The sequence below is a fragment of the Salminus brasiliensis genome, chromosome 17, assembly GCF_030463535.1.
Source record: "Salminus brasiliensis chromosome 17, fSalBra1.hap2, whole genome shotgun sequence".
Taxonomy (NCBI): domain Eukaryota; kingdom Metazoa; phylum Chordata; class Actinopteri; order Characiformes; family Bryconidae; genus Salminus; species Salminus brasiliensis.
The window spans coordinates 16061334-16084514 of record NC_132894.1 but is presented as its reverse complement, the minus strand read 5'-3'; the positions used below and the strand labels follow the sequence as shown (position 1 = coordinate 16084514).

The following is a 23181-nucleotide window of genomic DNA, read 5'->3' as shown; positions in this document are numbered from 1 at the left end:
TTCATGCTCAAAGGCCTGCAGATGTCTCTGAGCTAAAACAGTTCAGGGCCAGAATCCCTCTGCAGCACTGTGAGACACTAATGAACAACTATATAAAGGGTTGCAGTTATTGCAGCTAAGGAAGGTGTAACTAACCCTGGAGAGTCAGGGGGTAAACACCTTTCCACACATTGAATTCTATAAAATGTCTCTCCCACTCCCTCACACAAGTACAGATATGAAAATTCAGACAAGGATTAGACACTTTTTCATGCCACTGTATATGAGTCTGGAAAAATCAGGCCATTCTCCATCTAATATTACATTTTTAGATATTAGATACATAAGTTGCCAAGAGGATCTCTTCAGCACATCTGTGTAAATCCCATTGCCTTGCTCCACCAGCTTTCCTCTGAGCGGTAATGCTAATAGAACAGGCTCATGTGCTGCAGTAAAGTGCCTAAAGAGACCCTGTGTGGCGTCCTCATTCTGTCAGCAGGGTGCGAACCTCTCCAACACCCCATATCCCCTCAGCAGCACCCGATATCACCTCGGCCAAACCTGTTTCTCCCCAGTCCGCAGAGAGCTGTAGAGCATGGAGGGCAGAAATGGGGTGCATTATAGGCAGATGATTGACAGAGAGAGTGAAGGGCTTCCTCTGGGATGGGGCACTCTGAGATATTGTAAGCGCAGAGCTACACGGCTGTGTTTTGAGCTTGTAATTAGCCTGCTTCCACTCCCTTGTTCTTTCATGCCAGCTCTCTACATTATTCACTACAGAGACAGTTGTGTGTGTGTGTGAGAGTGAGGGGGGGCATACTTCATACACTCTCCTGCAGAATCCTTGGAGATTTAGTGACAGTGCTCACTAGTGAGACGTGACGTGATTGACAGTTGTAACTCACCCCTTTCTGAAGAAACTGGGGTAAGGAAGAGAGAAGCAGCCAACTGCTTGTCGCCACCTGCAGTAACCTATCTTAATGTATAGCATATCAATCAAGTGGATCGCCTTGAGATTGGTACTGCAGTTTGTACCTTGTCTTGCAGCCTTACCACTCTACTGCCTCAAGAAACTGTATGCAATGATACATTTCTTAGGCTGGCTTTACTTGGTGAAACCTTCATGCAACTTCAGCTTCTTAAATCCTGCATGAAGCTAAATTTCACTTGTGTTGCGTATGCTAAGGCCTCCTGCAACAAATATGCTTGAAACTCAGCAGTTGCAAGTAGCAGCCACAGCAGTTGCAAGTGTCCCGACTTTGAGAGCAACTTCATTAAACCACTGATCAAAATGTGATAACGAACCACTATCCTTTCACCCAACTGCTTTCAATCAAGACATCAAGGACAAAGCCTTGCAATAAAGTTGTTTATATACCGAACCATCCCTACAAACCTTTGAGCACTTAACAGGCAGCTAACATACATAGTCTGTTTACTCTGATTAACTGTTTTAAGTGTGATGTGTTGAATTTCTACATTTTTTCCATAACGCCAGCCTTTGAGGCAATTTACCCACCAAAAAGAGGGTGGGTAAATTAAACAGGGTGCCAGGGAGAGGGCTGTTTGGTATGTCAGTTGTATGTATGCATGCATTATTTTTTTTTTTTTCATTTTTTATTTTGAATTCAGGATTAAAAATTGTTCCACACACGGATTGTAAATTGATAGTTTCTTTTATTCACTCGTGGTGTTAAATGTGTTCAGTTCCTAAAGATTTGTTCTATCCCATCTCCGGTTGACAAAGGTAGCAAACAGAATAATTCAAATTCTTTGAACAAAACAAAGCAAAGCAAATTTTACAGTTTAGCACAGTTTACTACATTCTACTACTACTATCTTATTTAGCGCTAAATTATGGTACATATATTATGTGCTATGTGGCTATATTATATATTCTATATTATAAGGGCTATATTAATGGTCTGTTTTCTTTTTTACACAGACTAAATAAGATCTAATCTGATTTTACAGACCCAAATGAGCTTTAAAGCAGTTGAAATTTGCAATTCTAATACAGACTCATTACATTTGACTGCTATGGCCTTTCTTAACCATGCTGTGAGAGCTATAGAAGTGTAGTTCAGAAAAAGCAAATGCTTACTAATAAACAAGTTATGATGTATCTTCCTAGCTGACAAGTTACCTAGAGGGCTAATAACAAATGCGTGTTTGAGGGTTTGTACGTCTGACCAAGGGTGGTTGGTGTTTCGGTATTAATGTGGAACTAAATCTATGTACATTAATTGCTCGCATTATCAAAATTGCCAAATTTTGCCCAAAAATAAAGGCATTTGCAGTTTTATCTATGCTTACTCACCTCTAATGGTCGCTTGGAGGTCAGTGTAGTGCTAGAAAGCAGCTCATGGTTATCACGGACACAGAGCAGTTTTTTTCAGGTGTGTACAGCAGTTAGATACACCATACGTCTTCCTCATTGGTTAGCGTTGCAGTCTACAACATGTATTTGTCCAGCTCTTAGAGTGCCATTACAGAAAGTCATTAAAGAAAATTTAAAGACAAATGTTTAAACTGCTTTGAAACACAAAAAGCTTAAAGAAAACATACGAGATGCTTTTACACTCTCTCCAATCCCTCTCCAGCCCTAGCCAGCCCGTCTGGAATGAAATCTGACCAACAAAATAAAATACCAGCTTGCTAACTAGTTCTAGCTCCTTTGGCAAGATGCATTAAAAATCATGCTTTATTCAATTTGCAACTGGATATGTGAAAATTTCACTAGTTTTGTAATGGACTCTGCAGTGTAAAACCAGCTGCTAATTGCATGGTGTCCTCGCCCAGACCACCATGTTCGCTGATGAATACACTTGTTCGAAATGACATGCTATTATCCGCAATGAAGATCCAATGAAGAGGATGTTCCTTCAGTTTAGAAAAAATGAAGTTAATTTGCCCTCCTCCCAATTTCATAATGGACACTAATAGGAAATTGCATTAGCCTCTAGTAACAACCAAGTGTCTTGTTTCTTTTTTTTTGTTTGTTTTTTGTACTGGCTCTCCTCTTTCCCCATCATCCATCTCTGTGTCTGCTTAACCAGAACCAGCGAGATGATTGGTAATGATCGGCGCATGTCATTGTGATGCTTTAGCACTGCTTGGAATCACTTTTGATTTAAACTGTGCAGAAAATTGTAATTATTTGGGCTCAGAGGAAAACATTCAGCAGCTCAGCAAGTGTTTAATTGCATGGCTCATGGTCAGAATGTAAACTTTCACTGCACTGCTGTTCTTGTAGGTTAAGGTTAAGTTAAGGTTAAGTTAAGGTGTATCTTAAATTGTATAGATTATGGTTAGCTAAAGATTAGGTCTAGGTGTAGATTAAGGTGTATATGTTAGGTTTAGGTGTAGATTATGATGTAGATTAAGGTTAGGTTTAGGTGTAGATTAAGATGTGTCGGTATGGTTCATTAAAGATTAGGTTTAGGTGTAGATTAAGGTTAGGTGTAGGTGTATATAATGATGTATAGATTAAGATGTATATGTTAGGTTTAGGTGTAGGTGTAGATTAAGTTTAGGTTAGGTGTAGGTCTAGAAGGAGGTGTAGATTAAGGTGTATAGGTTAAGGTTAGGTTTAGGTGTAGATTACAATGTAGATTAAGATTAGATTTAGGTGTACATAATGATGTATAGATTAAGGTGTAAATTGAGTTTAGGTGTAGGTGTAGATTAAGTTTAGACTAGGCGTAGGTCTAGAAGGAGGTGTAAATTAAGGTGTATAGGTTAAGGTTAGGTTTACATGTAGACTAAGATGTGTCGGTATGGTTAGTTAAGGATTAGGTTTATACGTAGATTAAGATGTAGATTAAGGTTAGGTGTAGGTGTATATAATGATATATAGATTATGGTATAGATTAAGTGTAGGTGTAGGTGTAGATTAAGTTTAGGCTAGGTGTAGGTCTAGAAGGATGTGTAGATTAAGGTGTATAGGTTAAAGTTAGGTTTAGGTGTAGATTAAGATGTATCGGTTATGGTTAGTTAAAGATTAGTTTTAGGTTAAGTGTAGGTGTAGATCAAGTTTAGGTGTAGGTTAAGGTGCAGAGTGGGGTTATGTGCAGGGGTAGACTAAGTGTAGGTGTAGGTCTAGAGTGAGGTGTAGATTAAGATGTAGGTTAAGACTAGGTTTAGGAGTACATTAAGATATTTATATTACATTTGACATTTTTTGTAGTTTTTTCTTAGTTGTAGTAGCGTTGGGTTGGCACTCACTCTGTAAGGAGACGCCTACAGTCCTTTCTTCGCCGGTAGAGAATACGCTTCCTCTGAAAGAAGCAATAAGTCTATTTACATGGCAATAACAACGCCATTTTCACTAGGTGATCAGACTGCCCTACTACGAGTCAGTTGAACTGCTTAAACGCCTAGGGTTAGTTCCATTAAAGAACATTTCATTAAAACAATCTGTTTAGTGAACAACTAGAAATATTTTTAATATCAAATTAATTAAATTTAATAACAAAGCAGTCACTGTTTTTGCTAGACACGTATTGGATCATTGCAGGCCTGTAATTAATGGATTTAGTGTAATTGGGCTGCAAAAGCAGTACAATTTGTGTACTCGTACCTGGGGAAAATGTGGGATTAAATAAATTAAGCTTTGAACTGGAAGTCGTCAGCATCCAGTGAGCTATGTGCAGAAGTACAACTGCGAAGGCATGCTGTAGTAATCAAGAGATATTTTTAAAAAATGCAAGTGATAGTTGAACTGCAGGATCAGTAAAATCATAGATGTATGTGTTATATATGATGTATAAAATATCACAACATTGCTGCTTTTTTTGTTTCTTTCCTCTCCATCTCGAAACATCGTGCACGCAGTGAAGAACTTGAGAGCGACAGAAAGCCTGGGCCTGCCAATCAAGTTGTATTAGGCATTCTCTCTCTGTATTATTCTGGGTCGATATCTGTCAGAACCATTTGAGCACAAGTTAAAACAGCTGAGACCCATTCATTATTCAGGGGTAGCATCGAATGGCAGAGTCCTGAGAGAGATAGGTGGAGTTGTCAGACGAAATGGATTGATCTTCGCGAGACCTGACCTGTGTGCTTATTATTGGGTTTGGATGACAAGAGGAGGAAATGTGAATGGACACTCTTGGAGATGAAATATGAGGGGACACTGGTGTGAGACTGGATATCAATATGACAATACTTGAGCACTCAGAAAGTCAGATAAGGTGAAAGCTGTAGTAATACTAAGCTAGAAAAGAAAAGGGGCACATTTTGGAAGGTGCTGCTTTTGTGGAGAGAGAAGGAAAAATCAATAGTGGGCATTGATCGGCGCTGGAAAAGTTATTTCCCAAGGAAAATGTTCCGAATTCAACATTGTTGTAGGAAGAAAATAAATCATTATTAGAGTGAAGATTGAAGACAGGCCTAACTTTATAGCAACACGGTATGAAGAGTTTGCGGTTGACTATGGAATTCATTTTTTTATATTTTTTACAGCTTTTTTGTCCTTCAGCATTGATTCCATATATTTTATAATAGCACTGGGTTACTGTTTACTACAGCAGGTAAGCTGGTCTGTGTTTTGTCACTACATGTATTGCTTCAGGGATATCTAGCCTTTGTCAGACCATGGTCCCATGCCAGTGCCACCTCCAGCAATCAGACGTTTTTCTAATTGCTTGGGTTTTATTTACTACAAGTGGTCGGTCGAAGGCAGGACAGTCTGAAAGAGGCTAGTTCAGATTTGTACTTAACTCGGCTAGCTCATGTAGCATTCATAATGCACTGATAACTGTTATTTTTGTGATGACTTCCTCACTCCACTTTATCACATTTTCTTTCTTAATGCTTTATTTTCTTAATGAAATTAATTGCTTCTCACACATTCGCCGCTGCTGTCCACACTCTTATTTGGTGGGTGGTTTAATTATTATTTTTTTTCTCCACACCTTAACCAACACTCCCCCACAAGTTATCGAGGTATTCAAGTCTCCTAATTTGATGGTCATGAACTTTCCTACTCCTCAGCCTATTTAATAGGCATTTGCAGGCTCTCTGAGAGCTTGTGTCCTGAGCGACCCCTGCTGTGAGCTAGAAGGCCAGACCTCTTTTTCAACAGAGGTTGGACTGAGGAATGAGGAGGTGATGAGGTGATGATGGGGTGCAAAAGCATCACCATCATCACAAGACATAGAACATGGAGATGGATTTTCATAAAACTTAGGTTGGAAGGAGGAGGACCTTCTGGCATGATCTCCCTCCCAAGCTTTAGTTGTTGTCATTAGGCTTGGATATATGTGTATATATCACTCTGATATATGACACTACCCTCTGTTTTGCTTCCTGTCTGAATAGCTGCTAAAGCTGATCTTTGACCATTTATTTTAGCATCTTTTTTTATAAATCAAGTACTTCTCTCCTTCTGCTGTTACTTTTGTAGCGGTATTTGATGTGAATTTGGGCCTAAATCCAAACTGCAGTTTTTCAACTTAGTTTCCAATTGGCCTTGTAAATATTTTAGGAATTTCCGTTGTATAGTGAGTCCCCAAACTGAAAATGTCTATTGATACACAGTAATGAAGACTTCAAATTCAAAGTTCAAATGTCTTTTTTATGTTATTTATTCACATTCAGATGGGAAATGTTCCATCCTGGCTGGCAATCAGGGTGCCCCACCCTTCTCCTCATCTAAAAAACTTGAAAGTGAAGACGAGATAACTTTGAAGTCCTTTGCTCCTGCGAGAGAATGTTGGTTCCTCCTTATTCAAATGTGTATCCTTGCTTCTCCAGCCTTTTGAAGCAGGCCTGCAGTGAGTCAGCACTATTCAGCTCAGTTCAGTCAAGGACGGGCTGGATCCACTTTGAAGGAGTGTTCCTTGCAAAATGTGTCATTTGTTATGTGGATCCTTACCATGAGCTGAGCTTTAAGAGGTTTGTCATTATTCCCTAAGCGTTCTGTAGCTGGACTAAACCATCCAGCATTGAAGTAGTGGTCACACAACATCATGATAATGTTGTAGGGAAAATAGAAGACCTCCTTTAATAAAACTCCTTCAAAGGTTATTGGCGGTTCCCTGGGCTTTAAAGGTGTGCCATGTTCACTTTCCAAAGAAAAAGATCAAAACCCTGCAGTAGTGAAAGTAGGATGTATGGAAGGCATGCAAAATACTGCATAATACCTCAGAGACTTGCAGGGTAGCACTGTATTATTATTTATATTACTTATATATTATTATTATTTATATATTATTTATATTTATATTATATTTATGTTATTTATATATATAATATATATATGTATATGTGTGTGTATATATTTTTTTTGTTTGTTTGTTTTTGTTTTGTTTGTTTGTTTTGTTTTTTTTTGTTTTGTTTTTTTGTTTAAAGAAAAGACTTCACACTTTATTAACCAAGGCAACAACTGTGCACTCTCTGAAACTTGTGGGCAAAGGGTTAAAATGCAGCACATGGACCAACACATTTGAACCCAGAGTAGAAATGTGCTTTGCATTGATCACTGCTGAAGCTGTAGAGTCTCTGGTGGATGCATGCTCAATGTCTTCAGTCTGACTGCACAGTAATGACTCGTGTTCAGTCATAGACTTTGTGCAAAACGCTATTTAAGGATAAATGACTGGTGGCCGCCCCCCAACTCTTCTTTTGGGGACGTGCAGGTAGGCAAAATCTGATCTGATTAAAATAGCTTTTAATAGAAATCCTTCAGTTCACGGCTACATGCAGCATGACTGAGTTACTTAGACGACTTTGTCATTTGCACAGCTTGTCTGCTTGAAGCAAAGTCTGTATGGACAGAGATTATGTAGATACATGCCTCAATCAGATTCCCCAAAGCTGATCTCAGTGGTGGAGAATACATTACAGTAGCAGAAAACTTAAAGGAGGACAGGAATCTTGTGTGCGTCATTACAGAGATTGAAACAGAGAGGCAGAGGACATGAATAATGAGTGAACAATGGCCATGTTGGAACATGGGGAGCTGTTAACTCTCGTGTTTATTTTCTTGACGGACTTGCTGATGCGGCAAAATCGAGGACATAAACAAATTAGATTGTTTCTAGGAAATACGTGTACCTGTACGTCCAAACCATCAGAGCACTTGTCATTTATTTATTTAATTATTCTACCTGGTTGTAGGTATAATCTAAATAATCTTAAAAAAAAACAAAGTCAACAGAATCAACTTAAGTAATTTAGCATTCCTAAACCAGTTAGACCATTCTTACAATAAACCGTACTATTCATAAACTTAATATGGCAATTATAGTGCAGTTTGTAAAGCTATTAGACTCTGCAGTTGTGTCTGTATTGATAGGGGCATGGCCTTTCACATACAGCCTATGGATGTGTACTGCTTGTGAATAGCTCAAAAGTATAGCTGTCATTTTCTCGAGTATTATTTAGCACAGGTTTTTTAAGAAGCATAACTCCCCTGTCGGTGCAGCATACTGTCATACACTGCCAGCCAACAACAAGCCGAGGTATTTGTCACTCACAGGTTCCCAACCTTGTCCTGGAGTACCTCCTGGACATTTTTTTATGTTTTCCTGCTGTAACACACCAACTTCGTCTTAATTAACTGTCTGGATTACGGGTGTTGGAAGCAGATAAAATATGTGCAGGGCAGAAAGTACCTCATGACTCGTGATGGGAACTGATAGTTTTATAGCACATGCTTCTATAATGCATACATTCTAAATGATAAAATATATCGAGGTGCTACATAAAAGAAGCACTTTCGGTTCCATAAAGAACAATTTTGCAAAAGAGATATGTGAGGGAGACGAGCATCTCTGTTACAAACATGGTTCTTTATGGGACCAAAAGTGGTTCTTCTATGGCATCGTTCAACCTTTCGTAGCATCTATGAGGTGTACTTGGACTTGGAAAGGAGATTCGTGACCACCGTCTTTCAGTTGCAACAATTAAACATTTTATTCCAATCAAAAGTACAGTTTGGAGAGAGCCCGCCAATTCAGGGTGCCCCTCTGCTCTCTCTCCATAGACAGAGGAACACCTCACGTTTTATACCCTCCTACACGTCATATGTTGTTGTATTGTTCCCATATGCAGGATGTCCACATCTTATCCATAAGGGATATAAATCAGCCCCCACCATTGTTTAATATACATGGTCTATGTGCAGACACAGCTTGACCCATTAACATCCCTGTCACGTACACTGGAAAGTATGTCCAGTCTACACAATAGCCTATATTTACTTAGTTCATGTACAGTTTATCAAATTAGGCCTGGGAATGGATCTTGTATCTCCTTTCCCAAGTCTAACCCATAGGCCTCACTATATTATTCCTCAACTCCATACCATTCCTTCAGGTCTATGAACATCTGCATAGCTAATAAATACACTACATCTATGTTTGCAGTGTATTTTTACAGTGTTGCACAGGACATTTACAGACAGTTTGGAGGTAAGTGTATAGCAACATGGCTCCAGAGTGGCATAACTGAGTAATTGTCATATTGGATTAGGAGGTCTCCCAATCTCTCAGTCTCCCCTCATGCTATCCTATATGTGTGTTTGTTAGCGTCCTCTTGTTTTCAATGACATTGTTAGCGGCAGTGCTGAAAGATGTGGTCGCTGGCCTTCGCCCTTCCAGCTTACGCTTACAAGTGTATTCCAAACTCAAACAAACTGGCAGAGTAATGCATTTGAAAGCATACTTCTTTGGAGTATTATAAACAGTGAAATGTGCAAATATCAGTCTTAAGTCCCAACCAACATGTACAACCTCAGTCAAAGGGAAGTGTGACCAGATAAGCCCTGTTTTTATTTTCCTGCATAAAACTAAACACGCTCATAATTTCCTGTAAACAACGGCTTTGTGTCAAGGTGGTCCGCCTTCGGGAGATACCGACAGTTTAAAGGAATAGTGGGGGTTCTACTGTGCAGTGGAACAACAGGTGGTTTTCACATTCCTGTAATAGCTCTGACACACACACACAGCAAAAATGAGAGAAGCCAAGAACCACAGTAATAATTAACATTTTTTTTGTGAGATGTATTTCAGCCTGTATCCGAGTATCCCATTCCATTCTGCTTACACTTGTATTACATGTGGACGAGATACGTCTCTGAACACCTCCAAATGTGGTGTCTGATCGTAATCTGATCACAGTGTGTCCTGTGTGTGTGTCCTGTGTGTCCTACAGCTGGCTTTTTATGTGGTCAGATCCGAATGTGATGCAATCACCAAAAACGCATGTTAATGCCAGGTGTAAACAGGCTCTTGGACCCTTTTCTCACCTTGCATTAGCATTTCTTGAGTGATCCAATGTGGCCAGCACTAAGTACCTGTGTGAATGGGCTAAAATGCGCCTCAGGGATGCTTTGTAATCATGAATGCTACAGTAACCAGAGAAGCATCCATGTCAGCAATGTTTTTTTTTGTTTTGTTGCTCCCTTGTCTTATTACTTTATTTCTCTAAAGCTGCTTTACAACAGTTATGTTGGGAAATTGTATGCTCTCCAAATGAAGCAACCTTGCCTAATGAATAATACCAATTCTGATGGCTGTTGCACCAGCCAAACAAGATGCCTCATTTCCATAGATTCTTCAGTACTGGGCCGTCTACTACTCCTACGTCCATTTCCTGAAGTCTGTGCCTAATGTAAGATACCAATAATTTCAATAGGATTTCACGTCTAGGTGTAGGGTGTCCTGATGCTCCTTGTGATCAAGGGCTTTGGGCAAAGTGTCAAGGCTACACTCCAATCAAAGTGTTATAAGAAGCTAATAAACTAAGAATGTCATGACCGACAAGATGGCTAGCAAGGAACCAAAGTAACCCACAAAGTATTTTCTCCTTTAGTAAAGATATATAAAAATTACAATGACCACTGTATTATCTTAGTCTCCATTACAATCCTAAAAACTCACTAGTAGTATGCCAGTGTCTCAGTAGATAGCTAGCTAGCAAGTGTTGCATCATTACATCATTACCATCTACAGAAGCAGAAAGCCTTGGTTTAGTCATGGATGATCAGTTATCGTTCTCAAGTCATGTTGCAAACGTAACTCCTGCAGTTACGGAAGTCCTGCAGATTCCTTCTGTACAACATCCGGAGAATTCAACCCTTCCTCTCTAGAGAGGCCGCCCAGGTGCTTGTTCAGACTCTCGTCACTTCAAGACTTGACTACTGCAGCTCTTTTCTGGCTGGTCTCCCTCTGCGCACCATCAGGCCCCTGCAACTTATCCAGAATGCAGCGGCACGGGTCGTCTTCAACGTTTCTAAATTCAGCCATGTCACTCCACTGCTGCGTTCTCTTCACTGGCTTCCTGTAGCTGCTTTCCGCATTAGATTCAAAACCCTGATGCTGGCCTACAAAGCCCAGAACGGACCTGCCCCTTCGTACTTGATGGCAATGGTCAAAAGCTGATACGCACCAAGAGTCCTCAGAGGTTCAAGTACAGCTCGGCTCGACCCGCCATCCCTTAAGATCCATAGAAGATAAGCGCCCAGGCTTTTTTCTGATGCCTATAGCTTAAGCCAGAGGGATCACAACCGCTGAAGATGGCTTACTGTTTACGTAAAATCCATGGATGACTGCTGATGACACACTGGGTTCCTGAAGTTCTGTTGCTGCTTTAACAGCACTCACAGCGTATATTAAATGTGTGACATCACATTCAAAAATTTCTGAGCTACTGTTTATCAGTGGATGTCCCAAGCATGTCCTTTTCCCACCAATATGCACTTCTGCTGCACAGCCATAACAATCTCCAGTAGCAATCAGAGCACTTTCTTTGTGTCTCCTCTCCCGTTCACTTATAAGTTCACAAGCAGACCACACGATTGAAATAGCCCGTTCTGAAACATGAGCTTTGTCTCTCATTTTGGTCTCAAAACAAATGCAGCCAGAGGATGGCATTATAAATCTGTGTGGTAATGGATGGAAATCCAATCATAAATGCTCACAAGAGATGCCTTCAAAATGTTGGGGATATACTATGCTTATGCTTTTGGCCTGCCCCTTGTGTTTGGATCTCCCAACATGCATGTTAATGCCAGGTGTAAACAGGATACCCATAATATTTGTTTGGTCCAGTAGATGGCCTAGAATAGACCCCACTTTGCAGCAGCTCCATAACTTTAAAACACCCGGTGAAACAGATGATACTGCAGTGCCGTATAAAATAACATTAGACATGGAGACTGTCAGTGTAAACATGATAAAAGCTTATGTCAGGGCCAGGAGTCTGAGCCATTGATCACTACATATGTAAAGGTTTCTGCCGGCTCTTGACATTCCCAGTACCGCATCAATTATTCAGGCAGTGCTGCAGGCTTTGGGGATGAGGCTGCTGTTTAGCATTATGCTGTAATGTGGAATGCTATTCCTGTTCCTCTTCATGGAAAGCACTCCTCACTCTCAGGAGCTGATCCTGATACTCTGTTGTTGTTTGGCAGCTGCTGGAGAAACATCAGCAGGTTTGCATGTCTACAGAGGCCGTCCTTTGTTTTTCCACGTTGAGTCTGTATATATTTCCCTCTCGTATTTCATGCACTGAGTTACATGCCTGACACCCCACAGTCAGAGCGGTAATATGGGATCACTACAAATAATACTGGTCCTCCATGAGGAAAGGCTTGGAAAACATCACATACATACATACCTACAATTTTTGATGTATTTTTGATTCTTATATTAGTTTTCTAAGCAAATACAAATGTAATGCACTGGTGCTTAACCTCTCTGTATTCACATTACCAACAAATTGTAATAATTTTCTTCTTTCACTTTTGCTACTTATAAATTAAAATTTGCACATGCGTATTGATATGACATTGTATATAAATGTGTGGAACTGTTTAATAGCTCAACACATCAAAATAGCCCCCGCTCACCATAAAAAACTGCTTCAGAATCAGTGTTCATGCACCATAGAAGTGTAGTAGGGAGAATAGCCTCTCTGACGTTGCTACTCTAGGCTTGGCCTGCTGCTAACTGCAATTCTGGTGAAGCATCCAGAGATCACTTATGAGAGAGTGTGTAACACTGTGTAAAATCCTGCCGTGTTACTCCACATGCTTCTTTCTCTTGCAGTGTTCTCAGCCTGTTGCATATTCTTGCGTAATGCTGCTTTAAAGCCTCTGTTATGAAATCTGACTGATGGCAGAAAAGATCCTCAGTAGTGCCCCCTAGAGCTCTGTGTTTGAATAAGAAAAAAACAAAGGACTAATTCCAGACTCCCAATAAGGGAAAAAATGGTAGCCTATGGAACACCTTTTAGCACCAACTCTAAAAGGTGTTCCATAGGCTACCATTTTTTCCCTTTCTGGGAATCTGCAGTCAGTCCTCTGTTTTTACAGCCTTTCCCCATCAGTTTATTGGGGACCCTGGCTTCCCCTGCCCCAGTGGAAAAATTTGTATTCATTGGTTTTAAATCATATTTAGTTAAATAATAAATATTCTTATAATTACTTAAATAAAAACAATCATGCAACACAAAACTTGGCCATGACAAGGTAGAACACCTCTTTACATATACTGTGTTTGTGCTGAAATAACGTTTTAGCCTTGTTACTATAACTAGTACTAGTGTGCTAAGTGCTCATTTTAATAATGTAGGTGCAGGAGCATTTAGAATGCAGTGTTAGATAAAAAAAAAAAACTTTTTAAGCAATTAAAAGATAATATGAATTAATGATGAAACAAGACTGAGGTTGTATTAACAGTGAAAACATTATGCAGAGCACGGTTGTAGAGCTTATGACCTCTTAAACTTTCTAATGTATACATTTGTTTAAATATGAGCCCCTTCCTGAGTGGATCGTTACATCAGTGTGGAGGCTATTGGCTTTCACGCCACTCTTGTTTGTTTAACATAATGATGATCTTGCTTTGACCCCAGGGTCACATCAATCAAACATCCTCTGCCCAGCCAAGGTCTGCTGATGGTCTATTTTTGTTTTCAAGCTATTAATACAAGCTATTAAAATCAGATTTTTCATTCATGGAAGTTTTTGAATGTGTTTAATACCATACTATATAGTCAACTATACTAGTATATAGTACAAATTATTCTTTTTTTTTTCATCGTCCAGGGTGGGAAAAAGTAGAAATTCATAGATAATTAAGCATAAACTTTAACAACTGAATATAATATCAGATATTTCAGTATTTCATGAGTTCACCCTATACCTTTATTTCAGTTTGTAATGTTTTCAGGAGACTCCTTTTTACTTTTTCTAGAGAAATCTTTTTCCTTCAAAGTTCAGTCTACTATCCATGTCATCCCAAACACTTTTAATGATGTTGAGGTCTGCTCAGTGCATTGTTCTGAGAACACAAGCTGCTTCTTTGTTTCATTTGCGAATTATATTTTTTTGTGTGTGTGTGTGTTTGCTTTACTCAGTAGGGCTTCATGATCATCTCCACGTCCTTTCAGATCCACAGCGCTAAGTATCCTTTCACAGTGGAGGGAGAAGTAGAAACACCTGTGGATTCTTCAGATCTGAATCAAGAGTGGAGCTTGATTTTCTCTTATCTCTCAAAGATAAAAGCTTGAATTTGTTGAGCTTTGTATCTGAAAGGGACAGTTGTGGTGGTCTACCAGCTCACATTTTCATGCTAGGTTTGAATAATTTAAAACTATTTTTGAAATAATTACAGGATATGGAAATATTACAGTTGAGTGTGTTTTTTGTTTTTGTTGTTTTGTTACAACATAGTCGATTTTTTTCTTAAGTTTGAGAAAATAATTGTATTCTTTAGTCAAGGAGAAAACATATTAAAGCCAGCTAGTTAGTGTTTGTTTAAAGATACTCGAACTTGTCAGCAGTGGAATCCTTGTCTGCAGCCCTGAGACCTGTGCTGCACGGCAGAAATGGGCCATGTGATAGAAATAGCAGTAGCTTCTTAATTTCATCTATATTGCCATTTGTCACAGAGATCCTGACATATTGTACCTTAACCCTCCTGGGCTTTGCCCTGCTAGAACATCACAGAGCTAAAAACAGGAACTTCCCCCACTGATGGCAAAAAAAAAACTGCAAGAAAGGTAGAGGAACTTCAGTAGGTGCAGCTTTTTACCTAAATCCTCCATTTTTCTGCTCTCCGTTCTTATTATTCCTCAGACAGTTTGCAGCGTGTCGAGGGCAGCCGCAGTTGCTCGTCATCAGTTTGACTGGTGTCAAAAGTGACAAAAGTGAGATAGGAAGACTTAGGGAGTGGGTCTGATGTACCGCTTTTGAGCAAATAGGAGGTTTCAGTCAAAGAAGACCTAGCAGTCTTTCATCAGGAGAGGATGAAAAATGAAAAAGGAGGCGGATGAAAAAAAGATATTGGCTTAAGCTCTGCCTCCAGAAACCCCTCAGTTTCAGCTATAGAGATAGAAAAGCCCATTTGTTGTATTTGGGGAAGCAGGAAAACACATCTCACTTTCAAAGTTTCTTCCCCGACAAAGTTAGCGCCAGGAGAACTTCAATAGAATGCATAGGTGTCACATGCACTCCTGTACAAGCTACCAGCCTCTAATCTCTTAGCACTAGTGAAGTGTACTTGGCACTTGTGTTTCTATTTATACGCTGCCCACTATTTTACATTGCTCGTCTGAGACAGTGTACCTCAAAGTTACATTTTCAAAAAATGCAGCAACATGGATATAAATACCCTTCCCTCCAGAGCTGAGATGAGAGGCTTCGGAATGCTAATTTATTTGGAAACTTCCCAGATGTGTGATTGGGAAGTGTTGCGTTCATTCTGAGTGTGAGGTTCAAAGGTTTCCCCGCTTTAGACAGAGGCACAAATTGCCTGTAACTTAATTCTTTTACAATGCGGATCTTGACATGTCTGATTTACATAAGTCTCAGTACATTTCCTTGCATTTGGCTTATTAGCATATGGATATTAGCAGTACTCCAAAAACTACATGGCTGCATGCCTAATGCGGGCTCTTTTGATTCAAGCAAGGTCTCCAAATAACTATATCCTACAGCTGATGGCTATTATTAAATCTCATCTACTGTATACATTTCTATTTTGGCAGAATATTAAACTAGCCTTAAAGTCACCTTAAAGTCACCTATTTCAAATGAGGACATAATAAATGACATTGAATTCTGACATGAGTTGACACAATAGTGAGGACAAAAAAGCATTTTCTCTCTTCTAGCTTGTGGCAGAATTCTGGCAACTCTGGCAGAAGTCTGGTTGGATATGTGACCACTATTCTTTTCAGAATCTGTGTATTTTTTTGTATCCTGGCACAGACCTGACTTTTTAGCACAGTCCACATATTTTTGATAGGGCTGAGGTCAGGACTTTGGAAAGGCCATTCCAAAAGCTTCCAGAAGCCTGCTTTATCCATTTCTCAACAACCTTTGATATGTGGTTGGGATCCAATTTCAGTCAGCTAGCTAGTGGTTTGAGGTTAGGCTGAAGAATTCTGAGGTAACCCTCTGTTGTCATTATTCCATTATTCCACAATTCCTGAGCAATTTTCTTTGTCCATGTAATCAGCTGCAACTGAAGTCAAGCTTGAAGGTGTTGCTTTCTGTGCTGGGACTTCTATCTGTAAAACGTGCCTGACTGCAAACAATGACACTCGGTGGTTCTTACGTTGATCTTGACCATCTGAACCAATTTCGTCTTAGCTGAGAGTGATATTGTGGGTCTACCTCCAGACCTTGGCAAAATGGCCACACCTCCCAATAAGTTGTACTTACATACAGTTCTTGATCTTGAAATCAGCAGTTGTTTAGAAATGGCTTCAAGACATTCCTGATGTATAAGTCTACAAACGTCTCTCTCAGATCTGCACTGCACTGCATTTTCCATTAGACTGTGTTGGTCAGTCCAATGAGTACTGTAAAACAAACCCTTTTTACTACCTTCCTAAACTTATGCTCATTCAGGGATTAATCCCTGTTTGGGTGAACTCCCCTTATGACTTGCAGTGCCCCCAAGACTAGGAAGGGAAAGACTAGCACATGTCTCCTTCGACACGAGCCAGACTCTCATTTCGAAGTGCCACAGATTGCAGCATCGCTAGGTAGCCAGTGCGGCTCCCTAGCTCTGATACAGCAGCTAACAGACACCTGTGCTGACCACACTAGGAATGTAAGGCCAATTGTGCTCTCTCTGACTCCGGCTGCTGATGGCAAGCAGCATGACCTGGGCCTACATCCTCCTTTGGCACAAGCAGCCCTTATCTAAGGCTTTTTGCTTCATCCAATATCCTTCTTTCTCTCTTGAGAATAGCACAACATATGATGTCAAAACGGAAAATGTGTGATCTGATTATTATTCCACATTGAGCATTACAGCCTATTCCATTACAGCCTAACTACGGAACTGTCTTCTCCCTTGTCAACATAGGTTCCTGAGGTACCATGGAACAGGTGAAGCCTCTACTTTTATTAGAAGGGAAGCAAACGCTTTAGAAATATGAATAGGATGGGTTGTATATACTCAACATGGCAGTTTGCTTTACAAGAAGTCTTGCCCTTCACTGAAAAATGACCTTGTTGGTAAAGAAGTAGTCAGGAAGAGATTTGTTATACATTTGCCTCCGTAATAGTTGGGACATCGACACATTTTTCCCTGCCCCTCTAGTCCTGGAGTTTAAGACGTATTCCAGACATTCCAGACTTTATTTTGATTGCTGAAATTGCAACACTGTACATAGTCCCCCATATCTCAGGGCACCATAATAATTTGGGACATAGCAATGATAGACACTGATAGCAATGATAGGCTACTTTCTACCCATGTTTACTACACATTACATCCAAATACTGCACTAAATGTTAACTAGGAAGTCTTGCAAACAGTGGCTTATTATAAATGACCTGTTATTATACACTATTTAGGTGTAGATGAAGACCATTTCAGTAAATACATAGAATTTGTAAGATTCATTTAAAATACATGACCACAGCCCTTCAAACATGGCTGTGACAAATCAAGCTGTGATGATATCAAAGGTGTAAGGACGTAATACGACAAGAAACCTTTACAACTTTGGCCTAAATTGTTTTGCTTGCTCATGCCTACCAACTGTGTAACTGAATGGGGATTAGACCTTGAAATACATTAGTCTAATAGCAGCCTTACAGCTCTCTTTCTCCTGTCACTTGTTTTGATATCTCAAGTTTTGATTCGCACACGGCTCTTTTTATTCTGCTGTAAATGGACTTGAATTCCTGGGTGTAAGAGGGTTCAGTGCAGGGCTGAATAGAAGCAGGATATTAAACAATAATCTGCACAGTCCTTTGCCTCGGGGGCCAGCAGTGAGACAGTGCCGTGAGCAAGAGAATTTGTGATCTAATTTAGGGGCAGTCAGCCGTTCAGTCTTCTCTCCGAGGACTTTTGGCACTCCGATCCATTCCATTCCTCTTTGTTGTGGACCAGCGTGGCCCCCTCGAAACGCGCCTCTGCTGTGCCTGTGGAATGGTGTGTGCAGACGTTGTAAAAGCAGTGGTTTATGTCATGGGTGGTCACTGCAGATGTCCCAGTGCTGAGGCGCTGCAGTGGTCTCTTACTGCCATGACACGTTTATGGCATAGTTATGTCAATGTTATGTAGAAGGTTTGATGTGAAGGTAGGTAGGTAGGTGGGTGGGTGGGTGTGAGGGGGTCGGTGATGTGAATGGGTGGGTGGATGGAAGGATGGATGGATCAGTTTTTATGAAACCATGTGCTTCCAGAAAACAAGAGAGAGCCAAAGAGAAAGCCATCTACATACCCAGAGAGAGAGAGACTAATTGTGCTCTCTCAGGCTCCGGCTGCTGGTGGCAGGTAGCATGACTTGAGGATTTGAATATAATATATATATAATAGTTATAACATTTTTATAATAACATAATAACACTGCAAAAATAATCAAATACAAATGTAAAGGTTTTTAATGGTCACATGGAAACTATTTGGATCTTTTCTAGATGTGTTTTAAAAGAATATTTGATCGTAATTATATTTAATAGGTAGTTACAGCCCTATTATAGGAGATGCCAAATGTTTAATGGTGAACTTTCAAAAAGACAAAGATGTCTTTGTATGACGTGAAAGCATTTTCCTGTGCTGTGTAGATGTGCCCACTGGCTATGGATCCTTTACTTTATACCTCTGACCAGTAATTACAAAGCAGAATGCAGCGACAGACTGGGAGAATGGCGGGAACAGTAAAACCAATCTAGCTGCAGAAATGTGAAAAACACATATGGAGAGAGAGAGAGAGAGAGAGAAAGAGGTGGGGGAGGGCAGGTGGATGGTTGGGGGGGCATATGAAAAGAGCCAAGGGTTGATTTGCCAGGTTGAGACAGCCATGAAAGATTGAAATGTCAGATATGACTCAGAACTGTCAGGCCTGTGGAGATCACAGACGCTGCACACGCAGGCGGAAACCCAATGCAAAGATCCCGCTTTTTACACCACATATTGCACACGCATCGAGACAGGCTTTCATGAGACCACTCCAGTTGGAATGTTTTTCATGAGAACTGTTTTTTTGTATTATTTTTTTTATTTAACCCTCCTCATCTGATGTAGGGGTTCATGGTTGAACTTCTTGTGCCCAGAGCCTGGGGCGTTTTTAAAAGATCAGCACTGCTCCTCCGTCGTCGCGACACAATTTTTGTTTTAGCCCAAAATGCCAAAACGATCTGTCCCTGGAGTAAGCAGTGGCCTTTAAGACTTCACCTTTCCAGCGCATGTAACCCCAAGGAGAGTTTCAGTCTCTCTCTTTCTCTTCTCTCTCTCCCCCCAACCCAAGGCAAGGTGAAGAAAGAGCAGGGGGCTCCTTTAATATTAATCTGATTCTCCACATCAGATAGACTGGCTCTGGCTTCAGGTGCTTTTTTCCCCCCTTTCACTTTGTTTCTTCCATTGTGAGCCATTTCTTGGATAACAGAGCGGGGGACGCTGGAAAGAGAGCTTTTAGACTCTTACTAGTCTTGTTTTGAGCCAATAGTATTTATGTTCTTCTTTGAACTCTGACTGCGTATAAATATCTCATTTTTCAAAAGTATTGGGACACCTGCTCATTCATTGGATTTCTACTAGACTTCTACTAGAACATCACCACCCCCACCTCATCCCCAACTCCCCAGCTCAGCCCAAAAGTATTGGCTGGAGCACCAACCATCATTCCAAGGAACACCATTTAATCAACTGCTCCACAGCTCAATGCTGGGTGGGCTTCATACCTCTCTAGCCCTCACCTGGCATTAGGCATGGTGCCAATGGGTTTATGTTTAGTCCTATTCTATTGATAGTACTTCTCTTCAGGGACTAGACAAGCTGTGTGTGTCAGCAATGGGTGTATTTTAAAGTAGCTGAATGCATTCATTAGAAAGGGTTTTTGTATAATAAGATAACATACATTTAAAAGTGTGCTACCTCGCTATCTTTTTTGGGTTTTGTTTTTTGGATCAACGCTACGTGATTATTGCCGAGCGAGGACGCAAAGTTAGAATGTCTGCCATGTGAAACGGACCTTTCAATTCCCTCATATCACATTCCTGCCTGTCAGCTTCATTCAGCTTACAAAGTGAACACATTGCTTCATTTACAGTGACTGAGTTCACAAACTAACTGTCAGGCAAATATTACCATGCGTTTACAGGGACTCCACACAACCTGGAAATAAGCAATCATAAAATGCTATAATTTTCTGTAAATCTTGGTAGGTAATGGCATGTAAGCGTGCATGTACTGTTGATATTTTAGCCATGATGCAAAGTGTGTAACACTGCTAATGTAATCTTATACAGATAAACACGCAAAATTGTATTGCATTCATACAAAACCTCATACTGTTCTCCTTAAAGTTCTGGAAGTATATCAATCTCTGAGAAACAGCTGACAATGTCCTGATACAACACATGGCACTAGTTGTTGTCAATGATGCCATGTGTTGTGGACTGGTTCCAAAGTTTATCACTAGTAGTCTGTAGTGTTTAAGGTGGTAGTAACTTTAGGCTCCTGTGTATGGCGTTGTACAAGGATGATCGGGCTATAAATACCTGTAGGGTGTGCAACAGGATTCATAGATTGAGAAGAGGTGGTACAGTGCAGTAGATGTTTTGTTGGATGTGTGGAAAATGGGTCACAAAGCAGCTGTTAATGTTAATTATTGGCCAAACAGAGTAACAGCATGGAGGCCTTAGTGTAGAAGTGAAGAAGTAGCTGAATTTGCGTGTGTCATTCCTGTGCAGCACAACATCACATATCCCAGCTTAGGAAGCCAGGGTCAGAGCGCAGGATCAGCCTTGCTACGGTGCCCCGTCCCTGAAGCAGAGAGGGTTTTAAGTGCCTTACTCAAGAGTCCACCAGTGGCAGCTTATATTCCAATTCTGGGAATCAAACCTACAACCCTGTGATCAGTTACCCAGGGCTTTAACCACTGAGCCAAACGGAAGCACAAACCAAAGCACTGTGTACTTCCGTGATCTGCTTCAGTATCACGTTTACCAGAAGCCTGTAAAGATGATCTATGAATCACCCAGCACTAGTCTATGCATAAGTTTTGAATTTTAATGATACTGAATTGTCCTGTAACCCCGGTTTGGTCCGTCCGACCTGTGTCAGAAGCAGCAATGCTAGAAAACAGGAATTACGCCGTAGACAGAGGCCCAACTCTTGCCAAGCTAGGTTGCTCATAGTTACTGGTCTAACTCATCCGCAAGTCAGAAATCAATATTTACTCCCAAAGTGTACACAGAGGTGCTTATGACGATCCTCCCCCGATCTCCTTTTGTTTTCACTCATGTGCACCTTCATGTAAACAGATCATTATGAGCAAATGGCAAAGTGCACAGGCAAACACTTGTGTGTGCACTTTCCCATAGAGTACTGTTCAGTGCCAGATTTCTTCACGAAGGCGCTGACTGTCCTCTAGTGGCACCTGCAGGGTATTACACCTCTACTCCTGAGGCATACCAGAGCTCTTTCATATCACTGGGGAGAGAGTGTAGCCCCGTAGCGAAGCCAAAGTGTGTTTATTTAGGCTTTGTGTTTTATATTCATTTATTTAGATTTAAAAGTTCATTAGAACATAATCATATTCAGCAGAAATTGCATTTCCGCTGTAGTTATAAACTCAGTTACCTGAAAGGTATACACAGATGTATATGTAATGCTTCAAAAACTTGTGTATGCCTGCAATGTGTGCACCGTTCTGTTTCTGATTTTCTGGGGATTTAAACGATGTGAATAAATTCCCGGTTGCTTCTGTTTCCGCAGATTATCACTCAAAGGTACAGCCGCTTCTCATGGGTGGCGGAGTTGATCCAGATTTTCATCACCATCAGTATAACCGTGTCCTTCCTTGTTATGGGCTCCGCAATGAAGCATACAAGTATGTGTGTCCTGCATTTTCCATGTTTTTGTGAAAAGAAACATGGATACATGATTTTTTTTAAACTATTTCTGTTCGTCAGTCTGTCTTGAGTGTTAAGTTTTCATATTTATACACAGGCAATCAGAAGACATTATGAACATATGATCATCAAGGCCACAGGAGGGCTCACACTGTTCTGATAATACTTTTAGCTCATTGCAGTGTATAGTTTTGGTGATCATTATACAAAAACAATCTATTTCATTATTTCATTTATTTAAGGAAGAAAGGTTCCAGGTTATTTATGGGCTTGAGCAACAGATTATCCAAACTCAATTGAAGTTCTTAACAAGCAGACTGCAGCATGATTTAAAGACAATCTAGAAGAGCTTTGGAAAAAAAGAGCCATTGAAATAAATCAGGGAAGGGTTCTAGGACGTCATCGAACCAGAGCAAGACATTATATAAAATTAGGAATCCATGAGAACATTGGTCAGTCTTCCCAGGAGTCGTTGGACTTCCAAAATGCCAGCTCATCCAGGAGGTCAATAAATGTCCCCTAAGAAGGTCCAGTGGCACTTCAGGTATCTCTAGCCTCAGTTTTCTGTGAGGGAACCATTCAGTTCTCATCCATTTTCAGAGTTCCTAAGTATTCTGTCTGTTTCCTGTCTACAAACTGAAGCTGAATCATGATCAGGGTGACCAAACCAATCCACATCTGAATTGCTGAAAACATACATTGAGGTGATGTAGTCAAAGTCCAGTATAGCAGAGGAGAGTCAGTCCAGTGTATCTGAGCTACAGCAGTTCCTCAAAGAACAGCTGGCTTAATTTCCTCCACAACATTGCCAAAAGGTGCTGTTGGGGTCATGCAAAACATGATCAAATTTAGAGGGCAATAACTTTT

General features: G+C 40.4%; 1 protein-coding gene across 3 annotated transcripts in view; it reads left to right on the top strand.

Annotated features, from left to right (window-relative positions):
• The window catches only part of LOC140537673 (uncharacterized), a 138514-nt gene that overhangs the window by 109318 nt on the left and 6015 nt on the right, over window positions 1–23181 (top strand). For all 3 annotated transcript variants that reach the window (XM_072659829.1, XM_072659830.1, XM_072659828.1), the window contains one exon: window positions 22178–22292. In XM_072659829.1, the coding sequence (XP_072515930.1) occupies window positions 22178–22292 (115 nt within the window). The remainder of the gene's footprint in view (window positions 1–22177; window positions 22293–23181) is intronic.